This window comes from Monodon monoceros, unplaced genomic scaffold (assembly GCF_005190385.1).
Source record: "Monodon monoceros isolate NGI ecotype Baffin Bay Population unplaced genomic scaffold, NGI_Narwhal_1 Super_Scaffold_2, whole genome shotgun sequence".
Lineage (NCBI taxonomy): Eukaryota > Metazoa > Chordata > Mammalia > Artiodactyla > Monodontidae > Monodon > Monodon monoceros.
The window spans coordinates 93545876-93572671 of record NW_021703776.1 but is presented as its reverse complement, the minus strand read 5'-3'; the positions used below and the strand labels follow the sequence as shown (position 1 = coordinate 93572671).

Genomic DNA, 26796 nt, shown 5'->3' with positions numbered 1-26796 from the left:
TGCTGGGGTCCTCTCCTACCTGTCATTTTAGCCATCTGTGTGCTTGCTTTACGCCCTGGCCCCCGACACTCCTCAGACAACAATTTGTTTAGGGCCAAGACTGTCGTACTCTTCTCTGAAGCTTTCAAAGCTTGCTGCACGCAGGGTAGAAACTGAAGAAACATGTATCGAGTATACTGGAAGCCAGTCCCCAACAGGTGGGAGGGCCGTGGGTCTACACCACTAGCTTCTCTACCACTCGCGCTCGGAAGCCCTCACCAGTTTCTCATGTTGCTTCGTAAAGGGCATGGTGTCGTTCAAACTCCTTAACATGTTTACCGAGACCTTCCCTGCCCCGGCCCACACCTGTCTTTCTGCCTGGTTCCCAAGACAATCCTGAGCCCCAGCAGTCAAACTGGTCCCTTCACTCCCAGAGGCCCCTTGAGGCTCCCTGGCTTCAGGCCCTTGCTCGCGTGTTGCCCAATCTCTACCACCGAAACCCGGCTCACACAGTCTACTCCCGGGAGACTCAGTGTGCTCCCGGCTGGGCCTGCTTCCTCTGCCAACCAACCTCGCCTTGCATTATGGTCATCCAAGCCTCCCCGACGGGAACGTCAAGATGTGTCTCTTACCCGGCCTTCCCCTGTGTCTATTACAGTGCTGGGCCCTGAAGAAAGGGAGAGGGAGGAATACAAATTCGAGGTAGAATTAGGCGAAAGGCTGGATCGAGACAGGGTTGGGTTTAGGGTTAGAATTAGCACTGGGTGAGTCAATTCCCGATCCCACCCACTAGGCGGCGCCCGCAGTCTCATTCCGGTCAAGACGCCTCCGCTTTTTGAAGTTTATTACCTGTTTTACAAGTTTCCTTCCTGCCCTACTGTCCCTTTAAGAAGGTGATCCAGGTGAGGCCTGGACTCCGCCCCGGGCTCTGGCCCCGCCCCCCGCCCCTGTCCGGCCGGCCCTGCTCGCCCAGTCCTCGCACCCAGGCCCAGCCGTCCGGGCCTCGGTCCCTGGTCCCGGCCCCGTGCCATGGAGCGGCGCTGGCCCCTGGGGCTCGGGCTGCTGCTGCTTCTCTGCGCCCCGCTGCCCCCGGGGGCGCGCGCCATGGAAGGTACCGACCCCCGCCCCGCCCCTCCCCCTCCTCCTGGAGTCGGCATTCCTGAGGAGGCCCTCTCCAAGAGCCCCTCTCCAGCGCTCTTGTTTTGCCCGGCTGCCAGGCGATCGACTGGCCAGGCCAGTCTTTGGTCTTTAACCCCAAACAGTTGCTTTCCCTGGTCAGTCACCCCCGCCCCTGCTGGCCAGCAGTTTTCTCCTGGGGGTGGGGAGTGAGTTTCTGGCGGAAGCAGCGTCCAGACCTCCTACCCCAGCAATGGTGGGGACCCCTCATTCCCAGGCAGCCCCGGCCTCAGGCGCCCAACCCAGAGATCTGAACCCTCTGAAATCAGAAGTGGAAGTCGCTTTATGCCAACCTAGGCTGGGGGACAGAGGGACCTGCCGCTGGGGGATGGGTTAGGACTCGGGAGGCAGGGGCTCCGGAAAGCAGGGGTCAAGCCTTCCATGTGGACACTTGCAGGCTCTCTGACCCTACTACCCCCGCTTCCTGGACTCTCCGCTCTGTCTCTACCCCCAGTCCACACCCCCAATCAGGGGCAAGGCAGGCCCTTTGCCATGGGGAGGGAGCCCCTGCACCCAGGACCCCCTTCCCAAGTCCCCTGTCCACACCCAGCCCACTCATGACCCCCAGAGGCTGAGCTCCTCTCTCGCCCATCCGCCCTTCCAGTTCTGCGGCTCATGGGTCCCCCAGGCTGCACCAGCCCCACTGACTGAGAGGCTGCCCGTCCTCTCTGGGGCTGCTCTTCCTAACGCTTCCTGCGTTGACTTTGGTCAAAGGTCCAGCGCTCCAACCCTTGCCCCACTCTGCTTTCCTCCCTTCACACTCGGGAGGAAGACAGACTAATCATCGTAGCCCTTCACCCCTCCTCCCTGGGCCGGTTTCCTCCCCTAAATCTCAGGAACTCATAGCTGTTAACGGGATGCTGAAGCCTTGGGGCTGGGGGGCCCAGGAAGAGGAATGTGGGTTGCACGTGTGCGGGGGGTCTTCTCCCCCAGAGATGACAGGCCCCCTTTCTCTCCACCTTCAGTCACTCTGATGGATACTAGCAAGGCACAGGGAGAGCTGGGCTGGCTGCTGGATCCCCCAGAGGATGGGGTAAGTGTCAGGGGAGGGAAGGACCTGGGGTGGCTCAAGGCTGAAGGCCAGTGTGAAATGGGGCGGTGAGGTGGGTGGAGGAACGTAGAAAAGAGCAGGAAAAACTGGAAGTGTCTCCTCTGGGAGGGGGAGGGGAGGGGAGGTGAATCAGAGCCTCCTGAATGTGTGGAGCCTTGTGGGGGTGGGTGTCAGGCTTCACCCCATGGGGACCGATTCAAAGCCTGGCTCCTCCTCTCCCTGCCCCAGTGAGGGAGGGCTGAATACTTGCGAGGACCTGGGGGAAGGTGAGAGTGACGCCTCCTGGGAAGAGAATGGACCATCCCTGGGATGGTTGAGAGCTGAGACCCAAACATAGAAGAGTGTCCTCAATCTGAGGTCCGTCCATCCCAATGGAGTTGCATAGACAGGTTTCAGGGGGTCTGGGAACCCCATAAAAGAGTATTCGAAGTTGTGTAGCTGTATGTGGACTTTTTTTTTTTTTTTCTGGAGAAGAGAACCAGAGTTTTCATCAAATTCTTCAAAGGGTCTTTGACTCTCCCAGAGTTAAAAGCTGCCCCATAAGAGGTCCCTCAGCCCTTGACACCTCCCCTGCCTTCCCCAGCCCAGGCACACCATGCATTTCAAGCCCCTTCCCTCCTTGGATATTCCAAAGACCCAGTGAGCAGAGGTAGGATCTTGTGAGTCCCACAGAGCACCTTTCTGTCACTCAGCAGAGCTGGCCCTGGAAACACAGGAGCCTCCGCAGGTGCTGCAGCCTCCAGGACTCTGGCCTCAGGCCTCTTCCCTCTGGTCCTAGACCCTGTTCTCTGGGTGTTCCCTTTTCTCTTTCCTACTCCAGGAGGAATCCAGCCTGTATTTCTGGGATTGGGGTTACTTGCTTTCTTTCCCTTGGAGTCCTAGGGCCCTGGCTCCACTCGGCTCTCCCATGGAGTGGCCTGTAATTAGAATGAATAGACTAAACCATAATGTATCCTACAGGAGGGGCTGCTCAGAAAATCCTGGATTAGGCCAGCTCTGATAGGCACCTCATCTCATAAAGCAGCTAATCACTCCACAGTGAGGGCTGCAGGTCCATCTGCTGGCTCCCACAGGCCTCCCCTGCCACCCCGCCCAAATAGCTCTTCCCTAATTGGGCTGCAGTGGAAGCAAGGCCCCTTTTGCAGCTCAGGCTAAACAGCTTTGTACTAGGAAAGCAAGGAGACAGCAGCAGTCACATTCCCACTGTCTGCCTTGTTCCCCCTCTACCCCTCCCCATCTTTTCAAAACACACACACACACACACACATACACACACATTCAGATTCGCGCTCCCCAGAATGTATCTATGTAGCAGCCAGCAACCAGAGCGGTAAGTGAAAGGATCCTTGTTGCTGATCCTGGGCAGCTGCTTCTCCCCCATCTGTCACTGCTGGAACTGGGGGAGGCGAGTCATAGCTGGGAGTCATAGCTGGGAACATCTGCTGCCCCTGGTCCAGCTGCAGCCCTGGTGGTCTAGCTAATGAGCTGCGCATGAACCCCGCACCACCTTTCCGCCTGACCTTCACCCCAAGCCTTCCACTCCGGCTTCCCCATCACAGCTTCTTCCTAAGAACAGGCTCTAGGTGCCTTCTATCACTGAAGGCTGGACACCCCTTGTCTGATCTTTGAACTCCCTAACGTAGTACAAAAATACATGCCTCACAGCAACATATACTTCTGCCCCTGCCCCCATGCCACCCCAGACTTTAGTTAAGGGTGCTTTTTCTCACCCTCCAAAGCTGCGAGTAGCAATGAAAACCCTTGGGAAAGTGAACTTTCTATGGGCCTCAGCCTCTTCTTTATAAAATAAGGGAGTTGCAACCAAAATATCAATGGAATATTTTATAGAATTTGAGAGCTTCTTAAGTTCATCTGGCAGAGAATATACTTAAGAATGTCTGAGAATTCTTTTGAAAAAAGAAGAATGAAATAGGAAACTTGTCCTACCAGATATCAGAACGTACCATACAGTACATCAATTATAATTAAAACATTTGGCATTGCACGAGAATATTCAGGTCAATGGAACAGAATAGAAAGTCCCCAAACAAACCCGCATATTAGAGGTTTTAGTATGTGATAACACTGGAATTGCAAATCAATGTGGAAAGTATAGACTAGTCAATAAACTGACAATTTGGTGTCCATAATTTTTTTAAAAAAAAAGGAAGAAGGTAAAGTTACATCTTCACACTCTACAGACAACAAAATTAATTCTAGGAAGATTAAAGTCTAAACCTAAAAACCAAACCTAAAAGAATGTTAGGAGAAATATAGAAGATCTTTATAAGTTTGGGATGGGAGAGCTTCCCAAGCAAAATACACAACACAAAAAGGAAAGAAGATAAATGGTATTATGTAAAAATTTTAAAAGTATGTCAACATCACAGACATCATTAGCAAAATTAAATGGCATGACGGAGAAAATATATGAAATATGCATTTCGAGCAAATGCAAAGTTATAAATACATAACTGCATAAAAATACAAATAGACAATGAACAAAAGAGAAACGCACAACCTCCTCCTCAAAGAAAGGTACATTACAATGGCCAGAAGCTGTTCTGTCCATAAGATTGCCAAAAGTAAAAAGCTCATTAATATCCCCTATTGATGAGGTTTTGAGAAAATGCGCCCTCCTGCATTGTGAAAGTGTAAATTGATAAAGCCTTTGTGGAGGACAGTCTGGCAGTATCTTCTTATAAAATTTGTACTATATTTACCCTTTGATACAGCAGGTCTATAGAAATCTTACAGGAATCTGTACATGTTTACTTAAAAAGTAAACAATCACTAGAAGTTACTTAAATGTCCAACAATAGATGAATGGTTAAATAGATTATGGTACATCCATACAGTGGGATACTATTTTATAGATTGCTAAAAAAAATTAGGTAGATCCATATACTCTTGTGGACATCTTTCAAAGACTTTTTATTCGTTATAAAAAAAAGAAGTAAGTTACAGAGTAACACTTGTATATTTTTTAAAATTATGTTAAAAGCACACGCACACGAAAAAAAACATTCAAATGTTTCTCTAGAGGCACTGAAAATGATCTGGAAAGTTTTACTCCAAGTTGTTAAGAATGGGTGGGTGGATGGGAGGACTTTCACTTCTTGTTATATGTAAGTTTTCATTCTTTGACTTTTTGTAATAAGCACATAGAGGCATAATGATTAAGAGCATAAACTCTGGAACTTAGAGTGTCTGGGTGCACCTCCCAGCTCCTCCTCTTAATAACTGGTGCCTTGGGCAATGTGTCCTTTAACCTCACTGTGACTCAGTTTCCTCATCGAAAGTGCTTAGAATAGTGACTGGCCCATGGTAAGCGCTACATTATTGCTGGCCGTTATTATTATTAAGATTAAATGTAAAAGAACTTAAGGATGGTCTGGATGGTATCTAGGGGTCCAACCAACTCTTTCCGTTGTTGATTTTTTTAAATTTTTATTTTATTTTATTTAAATTCTTTTTTGCGGTACGCGGGCCTCTCACTGTCGTGGCCTCTCCCGTAGCGGAGCACAGGCTCCGGACGCGCAGGCTCAGCGGCCATGGCTCACGGGCCCAGCCGCTCCGCGGCATGTGGGATCTTCCCGGACCGGGGCACGAACCCGCGTCCCCTGCAACGGCAGGTGGACTCTCAACCACTGCGCCACCAGGGAAGCCCCCGTTGTTACTTTTGATAGTGGCTGTAACTGGAAGGAATTTTGTAGAGAGTGAGATTCCCACCTACAGAAGAGTTTTATGCTTGTTCTCACCCTCCAAAGGTCAGAGGCCTTAATATTAAACATTGTCTCCTCGTCTCTGAACAAATAGGCAGAAAGTTTTTGTGCATGAGCTTTTGCTACAAAAATCTGCCTTTGGGGTACCTGACAGCTCTGCTGAGGGTAAAAATGGTGCTCATATTCTTGCAGTTGGAGGGCCTCATTGAAGGGTCCAGAGCTGGCCGGGGTCGTCAAGGGGGTGTTGTCTTGCCCATGCTATATCCGAAGAAAACTCCGACCCTAAACATTTAACCTACTATCCTGGGGCCGTGGGGTGGGGAGAGGGCAGGACAAGTAGCGTGAACCTGGGCATCTCTGACACCAGCTTCCTCGCCATCCATTCTAGAAATTGAGCATTTGGGGAACAGGTGATGATGGCTTGGAGGCTGACACTCGTTTTCCTCTCGCAGTGGAGTGAGGGGCAGCAGATACTGAACGGGACACCACTGTACATGTACCAGGACTGCCCAGTGCAAGAAAGCAGAGACACTGACCACTGGCTTCGCTCCAGTTGGATCTACCGGGGGGAGGAGGCCTCGCGTGTCCACGTGGAGCTGCAGTTCACTGTGCGGGACTGCAAGAGTTTCCCCGGGGAAGCTGGGCCTCTGGGCTGCAAAGAGACCTTCAACCTCCTGTACATGGAGAGTGACCAGGATGTGGGCATTCAGCTCCGGCGGCCCCTGTTCCAGAAGGTGCTTCTACCCCTCGGGGCCATTTCAGCCCTGACACTGATCCTTGCCCCACTCCCTTCCATGACCCCATTCCACTCAGAAAAAGAGAAGGTGGCAGAAACAGGAAGAGAGCGTAAGTGTGGAATAGTGGAAAGAATGTGGGACTAGAAACCAGAAGGTCTGGATTTGAGCACCTTTTCAGCTGCGTCCTGACATGGGGCGTGTCACTTAACCTCTCTGGGCTGTTTTTCCTTGTCTTAAAGGAGTGATAATAATATTTTATTATTAATAGTATGACTGTCAGCCTCATCTACTCGAGAGGCTTTTACAAGCATCCACTGAGATAAGAGCATGGCATGGTGGAGGCAGGGGAGAGGTATTTGGACTTTTCCGTCCATGCTCACTACATTCGTGTGTGACACACGCCCATGAGTATCCCTAGAGTTGTGTAGGAAGACAGTTCTCTGCAGGCTACTTTTTAATCCCTTCCCTCTCTTTCCTACTCAAGAAAACATACTGGAATGCAAAAGAGAAGGGAACATATTATTATAGGATGGACTCTCATTTTTTTCCAAAGAGCAGCTGTTGTAAAGTTTGTTATTAGTAATAAATTAATGATGACACACTTTATAACTGATCACCTCGTTGGCACTGAGGTGGGGAACACCTTTGAATAGTGGAAATTATCTGGGCTGTAGCATCCCACAGCTGGGCTCCAATCCCAGCCCCACCATGTAGTAGCTGTATCGTCTTGTTCGAGGTCTTCAACTTCTCTTAGCCTTAGTTTCTTTATCTGTCAAATGAGGAAGGTGATGCATCCCGCCTTGTAGGATTATTGCATGGACTCGACCGTGTAATGCACATACAAATGCTTGGCTCGGTAGCTCCCGTGTAATCAACCCTCTGTTTATGCCTGTGTAAACTGCAAAGTATTAAGCAAACAGTCGTTTCTGTTACGTGGGAATGAAGCACGACTTTGCCATTTTTCCCTCTTCCCCACCCTTCTTCCCAGGTAACCACAGTGGCTGCAGACCAGAGCTTCACCATTCGAGACCTTGCGTCTGGAGCCGTGAAATTGAACGTGGAGCGCTGCTCCTTGGGCCACCTGACCCGCCGAGGCCTCTACCTCGCTTTCCACAACCCGGGCGCCTGTGTGGCCCTGGTGTCTGTCCGGGTCTTCTACCAGCGCTGCCCTGAGACTGTGCACGGCTTGGCCCAATTCCCCAACACTCTCCCTGGACCAGGCGGGTTGGCCGAAGTGGCAGGGACCTGCTTGCCCCACGCCCACGTCACCCCTGGCCCCTCGGGTGCACCCCGCATGCACTGCAGCCCCGACGGCCAGTGGTTGGTGCCAGTGGGGCGGTGTCACTGTGAGCCTGGCTACGAGGAAGGCAGCAGCGGCGGTGTCGAGGGCTGCCTCGGTAAGGAGACTCCAAGAGGTGGTAAGAACCTGGAGGGACCACTCGGGGGAGGGTCTACCGGGTGTCAAGGGAAGAAAGGAAGCCGACGCTCCATCTCAGTTTTGTTTTTGTTTTTTGGGTTTTTTTTGCGGTACGCAGGCCTCTCAGTTTTGTGGCCTCTCCCGTTGCGGAGCACAGGCTCCGGACGCGCAGGCCCAGCGGCCATGGCTCACAGGCCCAGCCGCTCCACGGCACGTGGGAACCTCCTGGACCAGGGCACGAACCCGTGTCCCCTGCATCGGCAGGCGGACTCTCAACCACTGCGCCACCAGGGAAGCCCATCTCAGTGATTTTTAAATGGAGTGTCCCAAGGCCCTAGGGAGACACACGCGGGGGTGTTCCCAGCACAAGCGATTTGCAGGAGGGGTGTGATTCTCCCAGTGAAACACTGGACAACCTTGGCTCTGTGTCATTCTCTCTCCAGCCTGCCCGAAAGGCTCCTACAGGGCGGACGTGGACACACCCAGTTGTCTCAAGTGCCCTCGACACAGCACAGCCGAGTCTGAAGGGGCCACCGTGTGCACCTGCGAGAGCGGGCACTACCGCGTTCCTGGGGAGGGCCCCGCCGCAGCATGCACGCGTGAGTCCGGGGCCGGGGCCTGGCCGCCTGTGACAAGGTGCAGGACCTTGGCTTAACCCGTGTTGGGGTCCGAACTTTCCAGAGCCTATCAGATATCAGGGACCATCCAGGGTGCCGGCCACTTAAAGGCCCCAAACGCGCACCACTGCTCTCCCTGGAGGAACACAGAGATGCGGTTAAGCTACCTTTTCCCCACTAGGAATCGAATCTCCGGGCAAAGGCCGCGGAGGACTTGGAGAATCGGGGTTGGGAGAAGGCTAGGGGCCAGCAGCTCCGGTGAGGGCCGTGCCGCTTCCTACTGATGGCCTGTCTTCTCCCACAGGCCCCCCCTCAGTCCCCCGAAACCTGAGCTTCTCTGTTTCGGGGACTCAGCTCTCCCTGCGCTGGGAGCCCCCAGTAGACCTGGGGGGACGCGAGGATGTCAGATACGATGTGGGGTGTTCTCAGTGTCGGGAAGCAGCGCTGGACGGGGAGCCCTGCCAGCCCTGCGGGGGAAGCGTGCGCTTCTCCCCAGGGCCCAGCGGGCTCACTACGGCCGCCGTGTGCGTGGATGGCCTCGAGCCCGACGCCAACTACACCTTTAACGTTGAAGCCCAGAATGGAGTGTCGGAGCTGGGTGCCTCCAAGCCCGCCAGCGCCTCCCTCAGCATCAACATGGGGCATGCAGGTGAGGGGTCTGGGGGGCCAGCAGGGCCTGGAGGAGACCGGAGGGCATAGGACCCCAGGGACAAATTGACCAGCAGGAAGCAAGGAGAGGCTTCTTGAGTGATTTCCTCCCTCTGGACTCGCAGTGACCCTGTCAGGCTTGTCCCTGAGGCTGGTGAAGAAGGCGCCACGGCAGCTGGAGCTGACCTGGGCGGCGTCCCGGCCTCGCAGCCCCAGGGGGAACCTCAGCTACGAGCTGCACGTGTTGAACCAGGTGAGCTCACGGCGGAGCACCTCCAGCGTTCCTCTCCTGTGGCGCCGGATGGGAGAAAGCTGCCTGCAGTGAACCGTGTGGCTTTCTCAGGACAGAGCCCTCTGAAGAGCCCTACCCTGATCACTCCGCAGCCCACCCCTCACACGTGTTCCCAGGACTGCCCTTCTCCTCCACCAGGTCTGGTTTGGCACGGCCCAGGTAACACGAGTCCCCATCCACAGGATGAAGAACGGTACCAGATGGTTCTAGAGCCCCGGGTCTTGCTGACTGAACTGCAGCCAGACACCACGTACACCGTCAGAGTCCGGACGATGACCCCTCTGGGCCCTGGCCCCTTCTCCCCTGACCATGAGTTTCGGACCAGCCCACCAGGTGGGTGGGTTACTCTGTGTTCTGTCCCAAACACACATGTGACTGTCATCCCCCTGAGGTTTCTCAGACCCTGTTCCAGTCAGTGATCTTCCTTCCTCGTCCACGCACACACACACACACACACACACACGTGCGCGCGCGCACACACATGCACACACACACACGCAGGCACACACACATAGACGCTGCCTGGGCGGATGGCCCCGTGCAGAGTCACACCACACCTCCTCCTCAGACACACATTCTGGTGCTGTATACCGCCAGCCAGCATCCTGTCCCATCTCCTAACCCCTCAGGTTAGTGTCCATTGACAGACCAAGCAAGCTGGTGCTCCCTGGGTGGGGCCCTTTCCGCGGGCTCTCTCACCCACGCTCACACCCATCTCCCTGGTTGGGGAATGCACACCCAAAGCCACCGAGAGACCGCCTCCCACACACACACACACACACACACACACAGACACACACACACACCGTGTGCCCTGCCAGCCTCCATCATCCCTGGGGGCTCTGAGCACCCCCAGACTTCTTCACCCCACGTGCCTATAGTTTCCAGGGTCGTGACTGGAGGAGAGATCGTGGCCATCATCTTTGGGCTGCTGCTGGGTGTAGCTCTGCTTCTCGGAACGCTTGTCTTCCGTTCCAGGTGCTGTTCCTGCCCCCCCACCCCCCCGCTTCCACCACCCTGGGTCCCTTTGCCCTGGCAGAAGCTGCTGCATGCAGCCCAGCAGCCCTCCCACCCCCTAGTACCAAAGTGTCCCCGCACCACCCGCTCCCCACCCCCTGCCGTTTGGGGGGAATCAGCTGCAGCACGTTTGGGCCCCGGAGGTGGTCCTGGGCCCCTGAAGAACCTGGTCCCCAACCCTCACAGGAAAGCTCAGCGGCGACGGCACCAGAGGCGGCAGAGGCAGCGTGATTGTGTCGCTGATGGGGACAGAGGTGAGCCAGGAGCACCTGTGTGTGCACACATGTGTGTGTTGGGAGGCGCCACTGGGACGGGACCAAGGGACCCACATTTGCTAGGACAACTCTGGGGGCACAGGTGGGCTCTCTCGTCCCCAGGGCTCTTGTGTTTTGCTACTTAATTAACTTTGGTTAATTAACTTCGTACTGACAGTCCCCCGGAGGCTCTGTGCAATCGCCCGTTCGCTGTCGGTGCCACTGCACCGGCACCCGGGCTCCAGGCAAGCCTTCCTCATCCTCCCTGGCTGGGTCTGTGCGCTGAGGCTGGCTGGGAGGGTGACTGCCCGCAGGCTCCCTGAAGCCCTCCCAGGCATGTGGGCTTCCTGCTGGTCACTTCATTAGGTGCCCCACAAAAGGGGGAGTCTAGGGGCCGTCCAAGTAACAGAGCGGGAGCGAGGCTTGTCTGGGAATGTGAACGAGCTGTGAGTGACCGGAGGGAGTGACCGGAGGGAGTACGGTGAGCAGCGGGGGGGAGGGAGGCGAGGAATTAGGGTCAACGAGCCATGGGACGATTGGGTAACTTGAGGCCGTGAACACGGCTTTCGGGTCTGTGTTCCGGGCCCCAGCTCTGGGCCCTGGATGGTGAGGACACACGAGCTTTGCATGTAGACAGCAGGAGGAATGGCTGCGCTATGCAGACGTCGTTGCTGAGGATAGAGACTGTCTTTCACTTCAGCCAGGACAGGACTCCTCGGGGAACAGAAGAATGAGCACCGGGGTCTGCCGGCCTCTCCCTCCCTCTCCCCCCAGTACTCCTGAGCCCTGGAGTTGGGCTGAGCCCTCTCTGTTCTCCCCGCAGAGGACAAGCTGTGGCTGAAGCCTTACGTGGACCTCCAGGCATATGAGGACCCTGCCCAGGGAGCCCTGGACTTCACCCAGGAGCTCAACCCGGCCTGGCTGGTTGTGGACACCGTCATAGGGGAAGGTGAGCCCTGTGGTCCCCTCTGCCTGTGGGGCAGCACACAGCGGCCAGCAGGCCCCTTCCTTCCGGCCCTTCCCAGTGGAGCCCAGCCGGCCTCTCCTCTGGCCCAAGAGCTCCCAGATGAGTTTCTTCCCTGCTCTACCCCGTGTCCTGCAACCACTGTGTTCATGTTTTAACCCCCTTATCAGGTGTCCTGGAGCAGCTCCCGCCTCCTGCACCATCTGCTTTTGTGGTTATGGAATTTCTGATAAAGAGCGTTAAACACATCATCTTTGTCAGGAGGGGGGTCGCTGTGCCCAGGCTCAGGCTGTTCTCAGATGGTTCCCAAACATGGGAGGGATTCAGAGCCTCCCTAGCCCCACATTCCACCCCACCAGGGGCCCAGTGTCCTTGGGCTGCCCCGATCCCTTGGGTCACCAGGGAAAATGGATCTGAACAGAGAACAAAGCTCAGCAGTGTCTTTGCTGATTGTGTGGCCAAGTGACCGGAGGAGCTTGCGGAAGAGAGGCGGCAGTGGTCAGCCTCCCCGGTCACTTGTGTACTGGCCCTGACCAGCCTGCCCTTCATGAACAGAACCCAGCCCCACTGCATGACCCCCACTCACCCAGCACCTCCTGAGTATCAGAGCTCTGCTAACTGGGGAGACAGTGCCGAACAGTTTGCAAAGCTGCACTCCTGTTCCAGACTCCCGGCCCCTGGCCCTGGGAAGTACAGCCAAGCCCTTGTCTCAGGGAGGAAGGTACACCATGTTTCTGATCCTCTGGTCCAGAGAAGAAAAGGGAACTGGAGGACTGGAGATATCGCTGCCTGTCCCCCTGGGGAGCCTGACAATGCATCTGGCCATGACCCTGTTTTCTTTCCACCCAGGAGAGTTTGGGGAAGTATATCGAGGGTCCCTGAGAATCCCCAGCCAGGGTGCCAAGACTGTGGCCATTAAGACCTTGAAAGACACATCTCCCGATGGCCAGTGGTGGAACTTCCTTCGAGAGGCAACTATCATGGGCCAGTTCAACCACCCGCACATTCTGCACCTGGAAGGCGTTGTCACAAAGAGTACGACGAGGGGTGGTGTCCAAGAGCGTGCGGGGAGGGAGTGGTAGAGGAGGGGTGAGGCCACCGGAAGTGGAGGGAGATGTGCTGTCAGAGGCAGGAAGTGTGGTTCTGGGTGGAGACGGGGTGGAGGCTGCCGTGTGATGTGTGCTTTGTGTCTCAGGAAAGCCCATCATGATCATCACGGAGTTTATGCAGAATGGAGCCCTGGATGCCTTCCTGAGGGTAAGGAGGGCGGAGGACCAGCTTGGAAGGGGGATGAGCCACGGAGCCCTGGGCATTGGCTCTGGGTCCAGGAAGAGGAGACCCAGCCCATCCCCTAACTTGCCCACTCCCTGCTGCAGGAACGGGAGGACCAGCTGGTCCCTGGGCAGCTGGTGGCCATGCTGCAGGGCATAGCATCTGGCATGAACTACCTCAGTGACCACAGTTATGTCCACCGGGACCTGGCCGCCAGGAACATCTTGGTGAGTCAGGACCTGTGCTGCAAGGTGTCTGACTTTGGCCTGACCCGCCTCCTGGACAACTTTGATGGCACCTATGAAACCCAGGTCAGAGCCTTGTACTTATCACATACACACTCAGACACACACACACACACACTTACATGCCGTGCATACAGTCAGTATGTACACAGTACACGATGCATGCTCATGTGGACACAATAACTTCCCATGCACTTCTGTGCCCTGAAACACATCAGCCTTCTGCCCCACGTGCCCTATTAGGGAGGAAAGATCCCCATCCGTTGGACAGCCCCCGAAGCCATTGCCCACCGGATCTTCACCACGGCCAGCGACGTGTGGAGCTTTGGGATCGTGATGTGGGAGGTGCTCAGCTTTGGGGACAAGCCCTATGGGGAGATGAGCAATCAGGAGGTGAGCCCAGGTGTTTCTCACACATCTCATCCCCTCCCCAAATCCTCCACAGCCCTTTCCTGCCAATGGCCTCATTTCTTCTTTCTGACCCACAGTTTGTCTGCATTCCTATCCACTCTCGTCCCCTTCACCTCATGCCCTGTTGTCTTGACTATGGCCATCCTGGTCAGGGAGTCTAGAGGCTCCACTACAACGATCTCGTGTGAACAGAGCTTCCTCGTGGCCTGCCGGGTTAGCTTCTTACCCTCTTCCTCGCTGCAGGTAATGAAGAGCATTGAGGATGGGTACCGGCTGCCCCCGCCCGTGGACTGCCCTGCCCGCCTCTATGAACTCATGAAGAACTGCTGGGCCCATGACTGTGCCCATCGGCCCCCCTTCCACCAGCTGAAGGCACAGCTGGAGCATCTGCATGCCAACCCCCACTCCCTGCGAACCATTGCCAACTTTGATCCCAGGTAACCACCCTGGGGAGGGCAGATCTAGGAGAACGGGAATGGACATTTGGCCACATCCACCAAGCGCTGGGCCTGTGGAGCTCCCAAGAGAGTCAGGCATAGGAGGCAGCCCAAAATCTGCACCTTTGGGAAGACAGCGCTCTGATGGAGGAGATGCGGTGTCTCGCCCTCGATAGCTCTGGTTGGATGGAAGAGGGGAAGCAAACACGCTAAGATGCAAAGTACATACAAGCAGCTAGCTGCCAGCCTGATACCTGCTCCAGTGAGCTTGGTCACTTAGAATGGGGCAGGGAAGACAGAGAAACCGACAAGAGGCAGACGGGGGATGCGTGTCGTGACTGAGAGGGGCAACCTTGTGGGATCTGGGAAGGCGCCCAGATCCTGTAGCCAGCAAGGGTTGGGGAACTGAGGGCATGCCAATTGCAAATAGCGCAGGGTGCAGAGAAGTTTGGACTTTATCCTGAGCCTAGAGAACTACTGACCAAGTTTTTAAAACTGTCTGTCCATGGGAGGGACATGATCATTGCGTTTTACCAAAAACACTGCCAGAATATGGAGAATCAACTGTTTGCGGGGGGGTAAGATGGGAGAGACGGGCAAGGCTTCAAATGCTTTATCGGGTAAAGCAGCCCTGGCGTGCTGGCCTCTGTATCAAACCACCATATATAACCTTGTTTCTGGGAGAAAATGTGCTCCGAGTTCCAACTTTTGGAACTATCTTTTGGAGCACAGCTCCCTTATACACTGGAGACCGCATGTGCTAATCTTTCTGGAATGCTGGACATTTTCCCCCAGCAGATTTACTTTACTAATGGTTTCTGGCTCTGGCTGGCTTTAGGACAGGAACACTCATTGTATTGTGGGTGTCAGAGTGCAAGAATAACAGCCAGGGTTGGAGGTGGCGAGCAGGGGCCTGCTCCCAGAACTCGGGGGGCCACCCTGAAAAAAGCCGAGACCACACTGGCCTTCCAGGGCCTCTGCTCACCTCGTCTCCCTGCTTCCTCTCAGCTGGGATAGTTGATACTTCATGTCTTTACTGGCCCCCATCGGTTGCCCAAAGCTGGCCACTGCAGTGCACGTGGGCTGGTGGTACCTTCCGTTTGGACCTGCAAGGCTGCCGCTTGCCCCAGGTCTGTCAGCGCAGCGGGACTGTCAGCCTGCCCATTGCTGTTGCCAGGAAACCGGCCAGGAAGTGGGTTCACTGACAATGGCCGGGCTAATCCACAAAGTCTAGATAATCTCTGTGCTCAGACAGCCAACTTGAATGCTGCCTGCAGATGCACAGAGGCAGAGCGCCGGTTTCAGGAAAGCCCTGCATCCCCCTGCATGGGACTGAGGCAGCCCATGTCCCACAGGGTGACCCTTCGCTTGCCCAGCTTGAGTGGCTCAGATGGGATCCCCTACCGGAGCGTGGCTGAATGGCTGGAGTCCATCCGAATGAAACGCTACATCCTACACTTCCACTCCGCCGGGCTGGACACCATGGAGTGTGTGCTGGATCTGACGGCCGAGTGAGGACCCTGGGGGCCCGGGCGGGGGACGCCTGCTGGGCTTTGAGGCCCAAGACTCACCGATTCCCTCTCCTTGCCCACAGGGACCTGGCGCAGATGGGGATCACCCAGCCGGCACACCAGAAGCGCATTCTCTGCAGTATTCAGGGGTTCAAGGACTGAGCCTTCCCCTCACCCACCCTGTCCTCAGGGAGCACGGATGGGACCACGGTCCCTCGACCTGTAGGACTTTGGTGCCGCTGCTGTCCACCCTTCCCTGAGGAACTGCCTCTGGAGCCAGGAAGCCTATTGTTTTAAAAAGGCGGGGGGGGGGGGGGGGGGGGGGAGAAGTAAAAAGATAATTGTGGGAGCTGGGGGAGGGTTTAATATATATTATATACATATACACATATATTTTTGTAAATAAACAGAAGCTGAATTTTCAACTTTACCCCAGGGTTTTTATCCCTCTCTGTCCTCCATCTCACCCTCAAGGGCTGTAGGCACAAAAGAGTCAACTGCTAAGAATTCTGGAAAACACCTTTTATTTGTAGCTGTAGCCACAACCTGGCAGGACAGGGGTGGGTGGGAACGTCCAGGCTGGTGAGCCCAGCCCAGCCTCCCAGCAGGTCAGGGCGTTTCCTGGCCCTCAGCAAGCAGAATAAGAGGCTGCTCAAGGGCCAGCTGAGGGCATCGGTGCAGCAGTGAAAGCAGCAGCGCTCAGTCTGGTGCCCCCTCAGGTGGGGTACCTAGACGATGGTGGGTGGTCCCTGCAGGATCGGGGAGGACTGGACCCCAGGGCTGGGACTCTGCAGCCCTAGGCCGTGTTGGGTGGGGCCCTGGATCAGGGCACAAGGGATACTGGGGTGGGGTCCGGCATGGAGGGAGGGGCTCGACATCAAAAATTAACTGTGGGGAGGGTGAAGGGGGGAGGTGCTCTCATTGTGGGTGGTCTGCTAATGGGGAATGGATTTGCAGTCAAGAAGGAAGCCAGTCCTCACTCAGGTCTGGGCTCTGGTGGTGTGGCATTTCCGGCAGAGCACGTGGCCATCCAAGGGGAAGCAGCCGTTGTCGTCCGCCTCGATGGACAGTGGCTTCCCACAGTCCTGGGAGAAGGAAAAAGAGTGCACTGGCGGGGAGGCCCCCTAAGCACCCCACCTCCCCTCTTTAAATTAGGAAGGCCGGATGCTTCATGGCTCAGCCATGCTCTCGTTGTCTGTGTCCCCCAAATCACAGCCGCCTCCACGCCTATCCCCGCCTCCATCACCACACTTTCACTGTTGTCCCCTAGGACTCTCCCCAGGAGGACGGGCAGTGGGTAGAGCCGCTTCCGAGGCGCCCACCCCAATAAAGGATGTGCGGCCTCTCCCACCTGTCTCACCTCTATTCTGACTCTCCTTTAACCTCACTGAGACCCCCAGCCCTACCAAAACAAAACAACACGCTTCCCTCCCATCGGTCGGTCCCCTTTCTTGGTTTATCGGCAACTCAGTGACCTCACAGAGGACCCACACCCTGCTGTCCTGCAGTGACAGGGAAGCATCTCTGCTGGGCGGGCGTGGATGCCGTCTCTGTCCACCCTCAAAATTGCAGCACTGATTTACTCCAGGGCCCAGCGCTGTCCATCGCTCAGTTGGTGAGCAGCGTCCCACCACCTCCCATCCCCAGGGGGCCGGAGTGATGGCCGACCTCACACTTGTAGCACTTCATATGGAAGTTCTTGTCCAGAGCGACCACACGCACGGTCTCCTCTCGGCCAGGCTCGGGCATGATGGGCTCTGTGCAGACGGAGCACCTGGGGGCATACTGCCTGCGGGGCAGAGAGCCGGGTACGAGTCAGAATGGGGGCGAGGGGCACCGGCGCTGCCCCCAAGAGTGCAGGGAAATGAGATGGCAGACTGGTCCTTACCCCCTGCCACACCCACCCTGCAGCTCCTGCAGAAAGCACCCCCAGAGGATCCCATACCTGGGACCCCGCACCTGGAACCCTGCCCCTCGCCTACCCCGCACCACGTGGCTGCCTCTGCCCAACTGCTGAGGGGCACAGAGGGGTGTGACATGCTGGCCACCCAATGTGGAGCCCTGAAACGTACACCTCCCACACACTCAGAGGTGGGAATCCGAGTCTGCAGCGTCCCTGCTCCCGCCCTTTAGCTACATCACGGGATTCTGCCAGTGGCCTGAGCAAGTCGCCGCCTTGTAAACACCGTTTCTGAGGGGAAACCCGAGTTCCAAACAGCTGATCTCCAAAGGGACTTTTAGAATCCAGCCCAGCCCATGTGTGAGGTGATGTCACTGCAGCACAAGTGCTGCATGCAAGACCACACCCAACATAAAGAGAGCCACGGGCCGGGGGAGGGGGACGAGCCAGCAGCAAGACTCGCTGTCCAGGCCAAAGGCCGCCGGACAGCTCAGTCCAAAAGAACTGGTATCTGCTGTCTACAGACAGGATGCGGGGACAGAAAGCAAGTCCAGGGGTTTGGAGCCGTCTTGGGGTCAGGGGGCAGCCTGGCTCCCAGAAATATGGGGGCTGGCGCCCAGAGAAGAGCCTGGCGGGGGGTGGAGGGTCCTCACCTGTGGTAGTCGGGGACGCAGTGGGGCCGGTTGGCCGGGTCCACGATGAAGGCGGTGCCCTCGAGGGGGCAGGCGCAGACCACACAGGTGAAGCACTGCGGGTGGTAGGCCTTGCCTGTGGCCCTCAGCATGCGGTCAGTGATGGGCTGCCCACAGGCGTTGCACTTCTCCAGGGTGTCCTGAGGAGGCAGCAGCAGGAGGCTGGCAGGGAGCTGGCGCCCACGGGCTGGCTGCCAGGGCACGTCTGCCCCACGCTCGCCCCCCCCCCCACCCCCCCCCCCCCCCCCCCCCCCCCCCCCCGGGCTGAGCCCCGGGTGTCCCCAGCCAGACCCTGACTCACAGTATAGCAGCCCTCACAGTACGGCGCCCCCTCCAGGCTGTAGAACTGCTGTCCCTGCAGCCGCTGCTCACACTGATGGCAGGTGAAGCAGGCGACGTGGAACAGCTGCCCCAGAGCGCGCACCGCGGGTTGAGCACGTGCCAGGGGCTGGTGACACCGGCCACAGGACTCTGGGAAAGCCGCAGAGACGGAAGTGAATGGGACGAAGGGCATGAAGCTTGCAGGGGCTGAGCTGGCCTGGGCAGGGAGTGGAACCACAGACAGCGGAAAGCACGGGAACGGAGGAGATGTCCCTGCGGGCGGGCGGGGGCTCACCGCTGGCGGCCACGTTCTGCCTCTGAGGATGCTCCATGTCCTGTATCAGCTGCTGTGTCAGCTGCTCCAGCTCCTCTACCTCTTTCAGAGTCAAGGCTCCTGGGGCCCCAGAGGAGCGCACCTGCAACCCCAACACTTTCCTCACACTCTCTGAAGGGTCACGCCCTCCAAGGACCCGCCCCAGCGGCCTCACCCACTTCCTTCCAAAAAGGACCAGCTCCCCTCCCGTTTCCCGGATACTCAAGTTGGCTGGACCCAAAAGGCTGCTCGTCCTCCCTCCCCAAGGCCCAGCACCACACAAGGAAGGGGAAGAGGACGACACTTCCACCCGCTTTGCCCGGAGCCCCTGGGCAGTCACAGGCAGGCCAGAAGGACGGAGCGGACGCAGGCCACGCACACAGCAGCGCGGGTCACCGAAGCACTGAACACACCAGGCCACGCGCCAGCTCCACAGAGCATGCTGGGACATGGCCCCCGTGAAGAGACCGGCCCGCGACGGCGTGTGCACCCACACGCGCGCACACACCTACCCGTCCCGCCGGCTGCCGAGCAGCCCCTGTCAGCGTGAGGATACAACACAGGCGGGAGTCAGGTTAAACCCCAGGGCTGTCTGCAGGAGCCCAGCCCGCAGCTCCCAGGAAGAGGTCCTGGGGTCCCTCCTTAGAGGGGGTTCCTGGACCACCTGACCCCGGTCCCTCCCCAGTAGGCCTCAGAGAAGGGCCACTCTCTAGGCCAGCCTAGCCCTCCTGTTAGGGGATCCTGAGACAGCTGGAGACTGGGGGTGGGGGTGAGGTTAGGGGGGCAGTGCCAGGAACCCTGAGATCTCCCGGGAGGAGGCGCTGCAGGGGCTGTCTGGCCTGTAGCAGCATTTCCAGGACATGGTCCCACGGGAATGCTGGGTGGGTCTCCATTACTAAGTCCACCCGGGACCGAGGCCCCCGATACTGAATGCTCTACCTGCCCATGCCTTCACTCCCCTAACACCCGGAACTCAAAGCCTCCCAGCTCCCTCCTCCCGTGGCCACCTTCCCCTCAGCCCTGGCTCTACCACCCTCACACCTGTCTGCATGGAGAGTTGCATCCGCCCGGGGAAGCACAGATCCATTGATGCTCCAGCTCTCAGCCATTTTCCCCACGGACTCCTGCTACCTCCTGCCTGTAGCTGACTGTGTAAGTCCCCCGAAAGCCCCCTCTTCTATGTAAGCTTCACCTTTTCCTCTCCCAGTAATCCCTTCTCGGGGACAGACAAAGAGGACACAGCCAGCCCTTTCTCTCTGGTGCCACTTAAATGCCTCTTCCATTCTTTGGAAGTATGAACTATTTAAACATCAGCCCTCCTTGGGTACCCACGCTCCCCCCCGACACACCAATCCAGCCACTGTTTTCCCTCTCTGCCTGCGAGCACCGATGTCCCAGCTTCAACACGCATGGCACTCAGACCTCTGCAACTCCAACAGCTCCAAACGCCCCTCCAGCTCTGGCACCTTCCACCACGGGACACCCTGGACCTGAGATTTATTGGTCTCTGCCTCCAAGACCCTGGGCGTGACCTCCCAACCATCACCTCCTCCCCCTTTTCCCATCCACATCTACTAAACGAACCTGCTCAGAAAGGCTTTGGTTCCTCTGACTCGCAACCCTCTCCACGCGCCTTCTGCATCCAGCCATTCTGGCTTGCCTCCCCTGAAGCCCAGCCCCTCGACCATCGACTCCTACAAGGCTCTCATGGCCACTCTTGCCACCTTCAACCACCATCGCTTATCTGATCCAATCTCAACCCTGGGTCACGCCACCACCCGCTTCCTGCTTCTGTCTCCCAACTGCGGAAAGTAGGTGGAGAGATCCCTGAATGCTGCAGAGGGAGTTCACCAAACACGGCAGCGCCCTCCAGCCCTCCAGCCTCAGCTCGGCTGCCTGGTATTTGGCTCCTGTGGGTTCCCAGTCGCCTTCCCCATGGCAGCTGTTCCAAACCCTTGCATCTCCTCCAGCCCCCAACTGCGTCGTCGTGCCCTGGCTCTCACGGATGACTTCACCTCCTACGTGAGCGAGGAGCTGGGAGCTGGCCGGCTCGAGCTCCCTCTCGCTCCTCTCTGCCCAAGACTGCGGCCACACCGTCCAGGGTCTCTGGGCTGGGAAAGCCCCGGGGGCGGGGCGGTCACCAGCAGCGCTCTGCTCCCCGCTCTCAGGCAGAAGAACCCCTCTTCCACGGGCTTCTCCCCCCTGGTTCCCACCCATACCTGAGCCCTCCTCCCCTACTGTCAGCCCTACACACACACACACACACACACGCGCGCGCGCGCGCGCGCCTTCCTCTCCCTGCCAACCTCTGAGAACAGGCCTCTCTGGCAACTGCATTTTCTCACCATCCACTCCCTGCTCAACTCTGTCCCCACCACAGGACATGGCTTCCGAATCATCCAGTCTCCGGCCTTCATCATCCTCTTCTCTGAGATGCCACCCCGACCTGTGACTCTCCTCCTCCTGCCGTTCTTCCCCCTGGTCCAAGGTTCTTCCCAGGGACCCGGCCCCTCCTGTGTAAGTGTCCCCGGGCCTTCAGTATCACCACACACAACCAACGCACATATGCGCACCTCAAGCCCAGGCCCTCTCCTGCCACCCCATCCCCCATTGCTAACTGAATGACAGTTCCAGCTGAAAGAAGGTCCTCCTGGAACCTGTTGCTCAACATGCTGACAGCTGGACCCACCTCTTCCGGTCCACACCATTTCCCCTTCTGGACTTCTCTATTTTGTCAGCAACACTGTCATTCCCCAACACACCAGGGCTTTTTTTTTTTTTAACCCCTCCCCCTCCTCTCGCAACTGTGTCAGTTACTGAGCCTGGAGGCTCTTCCTCTGTAAAAGCTCTCCTCTCCGGGCCTTATTTTTCATTTCCACTAATGTTACTGCCGCCCAGGAGTGAATCCCCACACGTCGCTGACCTCCTGCGTCTAGGCCACACCTCTGCTGGAAAAACTTTTCCAAAAGCACGGCTGTCACCAGACCTCCCCGCCCAGACACACACCACCTCAAAAATCATTACTGCCTCTCCAGGACCCACTGGCTCCCTGGGTGTGCTATTTCATCTCCTTCCCACTAAGCGCCCTCCCACCTCTCTAAGCACGGCTCTGTAATTTCCCCACAGGGACCTTCCACTTGCTATCCTCCAGACACCCCTGGTGTATCTGTGCCCTTGAGTTTTGTTCATGCTGTTCCCACCCGAATGCCTGTCCCTCTCCTCTCTGGATTCTTAAGTCCCACCAGCCTTCAAGGCACAGTAGCACCATGATGCCTTTTCCTAACTTCCCAGCCTCAACATTGGCTCCCTGTTTGGAGTTCCTGTAACACAGGATTCTGCAAAACTCATTGGCACTTGGCATCTCTTCCTACCCTGTGCCTGTACACACACAGACATCCATGCGGTCAGTTAACTCCGTGGCTGGTTGGACTAGATAGATGACTGGCAGGGTCCCTTCAACCCAGAAGAGCAGCCTCCTGAGCTGGAAGGCAGGAGTGATAGCTGTTCTGCGCTGGGCGTCCATGTGCTGGATACAGACCCACAGCACTTTCCACACTTCAGCTCGCTTAATCTTCCCAACCACCGTTAAGGATGGATAGTGAACTGAGGCTCAAAGTTCACCTAACTTGCCTGGGGTCTTGGGAGCCACAATTCTATCCCAGGTCCACTGACGCCCTCGGGCTCAACCTCTTTGCGATCTCTTCCCTCCCGAGTACAGAGCACAGTGCCTGGCACTGAGCAGAAGCTGGCTGGCTCAGCCAGTGTTTACCAGTGACTCTTATCACCAGATGGGCCCTCAGGCAGTGAAAGCACTCAGAGGAGCAGAGATTAACTCAAGACTCCAAGAAGGGGGAAGATCTGAAGTTGGACTGGTGATGATCTCATCCCTCTTCTTCAACTTTCTGGGACAGGGCGCAAGGGAAGGTCGACCAAATCCTCCTCCTAACTCAGAGCCTGTGTGCTCCCCCTGACTCCCAGTCGGGCCCCACCCAGCCCCAGACCCTGCCAGGCTCTCCTCCAGAAGCGCTTCCTCTTGCCACTGTCCCACCATTCCAACCGCAGAGGCTGAAAACTCCTATCCCACCACCCCACACCCACCCCACTTTCCGGGACCACCTTCCTCCTCATTCTCGGGCTCCTGACTTAGCCCTGCCCCCAGCCCCCTGGTGTCAGCCTGGTCTTCCCACCCTCCCTCACCTGGTTTTGGTTTTGAGCTGGCGGGGGCACTGCGTGCTGCTTCTCCTGCACTTGCGGCTTCTCCTTCTGCTGAGCATAGGTGAAGCTGGGGGGCTGAGGGGAGCCTGTGCCAGTGGAAGAGGGAGCTTCAGGGGGCCCCAACTTCTGAGTGGGCTGTGACCCGGGTCCACCTGGAGCTCCAGCGCTGAACTTGGAAGCCACAGGAGTAAACTTGGGAGTCACTGGAGAAAACTTAGGGGTTGGAGATGGGGCAGGGGGACCTCGGGGCTGGGTGTTAGCCAAAGGCACAGGCTGCGGCTGGGGCTGGACATGCAGCTGGACCTGAGGCTGGGCCTGGGCCTGGGCCTGGGCCTGGGGCTGGGACTGCACGTGAAAATGTGTCTGGCTCTGAGGCTGAGCCTGCGACAGAGGCTGGGAGCTAGCAGGGGACTTCCAGGGAGGCAGGGGTGCTGTGCCCCCAGCTGCAGGCTTAGAACTGGACTTGGAAACAAATGGAGTGGTGACCGGTGGGAGTACATATCCAGATGACACCTGCAAGGGAAGGCAGAGGGGAGAGAGAAGTGCCTTAGAGAGGCTACTGCCCTCCGTAACTCCATCCCCATGCCCTTCCTCCCTGCCCTGCCTTTCCTACTCTCCTGCCCCTTACCCGGGCTTTGAAGGGATCATTCTTGGTCATGTCATCCAGCAACGAAGACAGAGAGTCGATCTCCAGATCAATACTGCTCACCTTCTCCCTGGGCTAGAGGGTCAGGGGTCAGAGCGCCCATCCCAGTTCTCCACTGCCACCCCACCCCCCATGAGGGCAGAGATGCGGGGAGGTCAGCGGAGAGGACCCTCCTCTCCTTTCCTTGGGGTGTCCACCGTAGCTGCCTCTCCCAGGCCTCCATACCTGTGGTGGGAGCTGTATGGGGGCCTCAGGCCCTCCCTCCTCCACTAGCGGAGGCGGTGGGGAAGGGAAGATCTCCTCCTCCAAAGGCGCAGGGGGAAACGGTTCCTCGATCGGGGGAGGGGGAGGGGGGAAGGCACCTCCCAGAGCGCCCTCGGCGTCGTCGGCCTCCCCAAGCACAGGAGGAGGCGGTAAGGGAAAGTCTGGTGTTGGAAGGAGAGAGAGGGCAGTCAGCAGGGACCCCTCTACGCTTCCTTCAAGTTCCCTTCCTTGAAGCAGCAGCTCTAACCCCTAACCCAATAACTCTCTCGAGGGTCCTGGAGCGTACGGGAAGTTAACGGGGTGGGGGGCTGGGCGCAGGACGCCCTGGGAGCACTGGGTCAGGAAAGGCCGGGGCTCAGCCGAGGAGTGGTACATCTCCCATTACACTTCGGAAAACGGACCCAGAGGGGAAGATTCGTGCCCCACATTCCCGCCTCCCACCCCCAGGCGGGGGACCTGGAACAGTCCCAGGAGCCCTGGCCCCCAGCCATGAGCTCCACGATGAGGTAAGAACATCTGCTCGGGACTCGGTGGCTGCGCCCAGCCCCCTCCGCTGCGACCTCTCCAGACATCCCCAAATTCCCGAAACCACTCCCCCCAGGCCGGCGCCCGCAGAGGTCCAGCCCCCAAGCTCGGCCACATACCTTCCGGGGGCGGCGGGGGAATCTCGCCCACGCGGCCCATCTGTGCGCGTTGGGCCCCAGCGGCCGAGGGAGGCTCGCCGTCCCCGGGCCGGAAAGGATTCACTTTGGGCTTTGGGGCCACCACCGGGCCGAACTTCTTCTGCGGGGCGTAAAAAACTGGAGCCGAGACGGAGATCGCGCGAGGCGGGCGGGGGGCCGCCATGGCCAGGCCGTGCTGCGGGGGGTGGGTGGCCGGGTTACGCAGCGCCGAGCCGGGCAGAGGACCCCCTCGCCGGCCCGGCTCCCCTCTGCGCCCCCGTCTCCCGACCCCGTGGGCGGCCGCGGAGCGGCTCCCCGCGCCTCACCGCGGGTCGGAGCGTGCGCGCCGCGTCTCGGGTAGCCGCCTCGCAGCCGGGTCCGCGGACTCTGCGTCCCGGTCCCGAGCCGCCTCCAGCCCGGCGGGGAGGGACGCGGGAAGAGGGAGGGAGGGAGAGGGCGGGGAGAGAGCGGCGCCGAGACCATACAAGGAGCGGCCCGGGGAGGGGGCGGGGAGAGGCGGGGAGGGCGGACGGGGCAGGAAACTCCCCCAGGAAGGGGCCCTGATCCTGCCCCGGGGCCGGAGGCTTCAGCAAGGTCCTCCCGCCCCCGCCACCCCCCCCCGCCCCCGCCGCCCCGGCCGGGCACGGACCGCCCCTCCCCAAACACAGGCCTCTGATGTCATTTCCTGACTTGACCCCCTCCACACTCCCGCGGGTGCCCGAGATCTGACTCACCGTCCCCACTCCGGGCTACGCCGGCGGAGGTCGGGCGGGGGCCCCAGAGGTGCCCAAGCAGCCCGGTGGCGCCTCCGCCCCGGCCCAGCCCCCTCCTCTCCGGGCCTGCGGTTACCTGCCTCCGCCACCTCCAGCGGCTCCTCCGCCTTCCCAGCTAGCCGCCAGCCCCGCGCCCCAAATCCCCTCCGGGTCAGCCCAGACAGGCGGGACTGGGATGGAACTGGGCTCCTAGGTGGACGGGGATGGTGAGTGGGGGGCGTCCTCCCCGCCTACGGCCCCCTAGGCCCTCTGTGCCCTGGGGCAGGGGTGGGCGGTGTGAGCACGAACCTCAAGGATCCTTTGGGGGATCCTAACTTCAAATCCTGGGCAGCTACTTAAGGCTTCGAGGAATTCGCATCACCCGCGACCCGCCTGCGGATCGGTTAAACATTGCAGGAGGGAGAGTCGCGGCGGGTGGGGCCGGGCAATGGAGGTGGGAGGGCGGGGCGGAGGCGAGAGCGGCCAGCGCGCTTGGGGCGGGGGAGAACGGACATGGGCGCGGGCTGCCAGTCTGCGCCCGTCCTTTTTCGCCCACCGTGACCCACCCCTCGAGGAGGCGGTGCGCGGCCGGGCGGCCCTCGGGGGATTCGGAGACTGCGCTCGGTGGAGCCCCCCATTGGTCCGAACGGATTCCTCAGCCTTCTTGTGCCCTAGGTCACAGGAAAGGGACAAACCTGGGTTCGTTCTTTCTTTCTCTTGTCTTTTTTTTAATTGAACATGGAAACTTACCGAATTGCCTCCTGAATTCTTCCACACTCACTACCTACAAACTATGAATTCACATGGCCTTTTGGCTTGTAAGTCCAGCGTTATCACCCTCAGACGCTTCCTTTTCTCTCACTCTGTCCTGCCAGACTTCACTGCCATCTAAGGCAGTCCCCTCGTGCACACTCTACTCAGTATTTCCTTCCAAACTGGCTACATCCTACGGTCAACGAGCATCTGTGCTACGCTCTAGAGATTGTCCAGACTCACTCCTTACATTTACCATGAGAAAACAGGCTGGGAACTTAAGAGGTGGGCCCAGGGTCACGCCCAGTAAGCTGCAGGATCTAGACTAGAACTGTGGCTCTTTGAGGGCTCTGATGTCAGAGCTCATTCCTCTCCACCCTGGTGTCAGGTGAAGCAACCCTGGGTACAGGAGAGCAACGTGAGGCAGCTGGAGTGCCCAAACTGAGGGACAAGTCTCTTTGTTCTCTCTGCATCATTTTCTCCGTGTATAAAAGAGTGATGATATTTAAAACACGTACCTCATTG

General features: G+C 57.9%; 2 protein-coding genes across 2 annotated transcripts; one reads left to right on the top strand and one right to left on the bottom strand.

The window, feature by feature from the left end:
• Positions 1-936: 936 nt before the first annotated feature.
• EPHA1 (EPH receptor A1) lies at positions 937-16160 on the top strand. The gene is made up of 18 exons (XM_029233507.1): positions 937-1090; positions 2121-2188; positions 6384-6665; positions 7657-8065; positions 8529-8684; positions 9007-9351; positions 9476-9603; positions 9825-9975; positions 10524-10620; positions 10846-10913; positions 11737-11862; positions 12727-12912; positions 13073-13134; positions 13254-13460; positions 13638-13787; positions 14049-14242; positions 15598-15753; positions 15837-16160. The coding sequence occupies exons 1-18, from the start codon at positions 1009-1011 to the stop codon at positions 15913-15915; spliced, it is 2946 nt and encodes a 981-aa protein (XP_029089340.1). The 5' UTR covers positions 937-1008; the 3' UTR covers positions 15916-16160.
• An 85-nt stretch (positions 16161-16245) lies between these two features.
• ZYX (zyxin) lies at positions 16246-25279 on the bottom strand. The gene is made up of 10 exons (XM_029233508.1): positions 25093-25279; positions 24749-24962; positions 24066-24265; positions 23823-23915; positions 23177-23707; positions 18962-19082; positions 18647-18816; positions 18307-18485; positions 17422-17542; positions 16246-16838 (listed from the first exon to the last, which is right to left on the bottom strand). The coding sequence occupies exons 2-10, from the start codon at positions 24948-24950 to the stop codon at positions 16734-16736; spliced, it is 1722 nt and encodes a 573-aa protein (XP_029089341.1). The 5' UTR covers positions 24951-24962; positions 25093-25279; the 3' UTR covers positions 16246-16733.
• Positions 25280-26796: the final 1517 nt, after the last annotated feature.

Excerpts from the sequence above, each read along its gene's own strand:
- EPHA1 (XM_029233507.1), top strand. The coding sequence starts at position 1,009 with ATGGAGCGGCGCTGGCCCCTGGGGCTCGGGCTGCTGCTGCTTCTCTGC. Across the intron at positions 2,189-6,383 it reads TGGATCCCCCAGAGGATGGG|TGGAGTGAGGGGCAGCAGAT; the intron begins GTAAGTGTCAGG and ends TTCCTCTCGCAG. Across the intron at positions 13,788-14,048 it reads GGGAGATGAGCAATCAGGAG|GTAATGAAGAGCATTGAGGA; the intron begins GTGAGCCCAGGT and ends TCCTCGCTGCAG.
- ZYX (XM_029233508.1), bottom strand. The coding sequence starts at position 24,950 with ATGGCGGCCCCCCGCCCGCCTCGCGCGATCTCCGTCTCGGCTCCAGTT. Across the intron at positions 18,817-18,961 it reads GCAGAACGTGGCCGCCAGCG|AGTCCTGTGGCCGGTGTCAC; the intron begins GTGAGCCCCCGC and ends CGGCTTTCCCAG. Across the intron at positions 17,543-18,306 it reads TGCGTCCCCGACTACCACAG|GCAGTATGCCCCCAGGTGCT; the intron begins GTGAGGACCCTC and ends TCTGCCCCGCAG.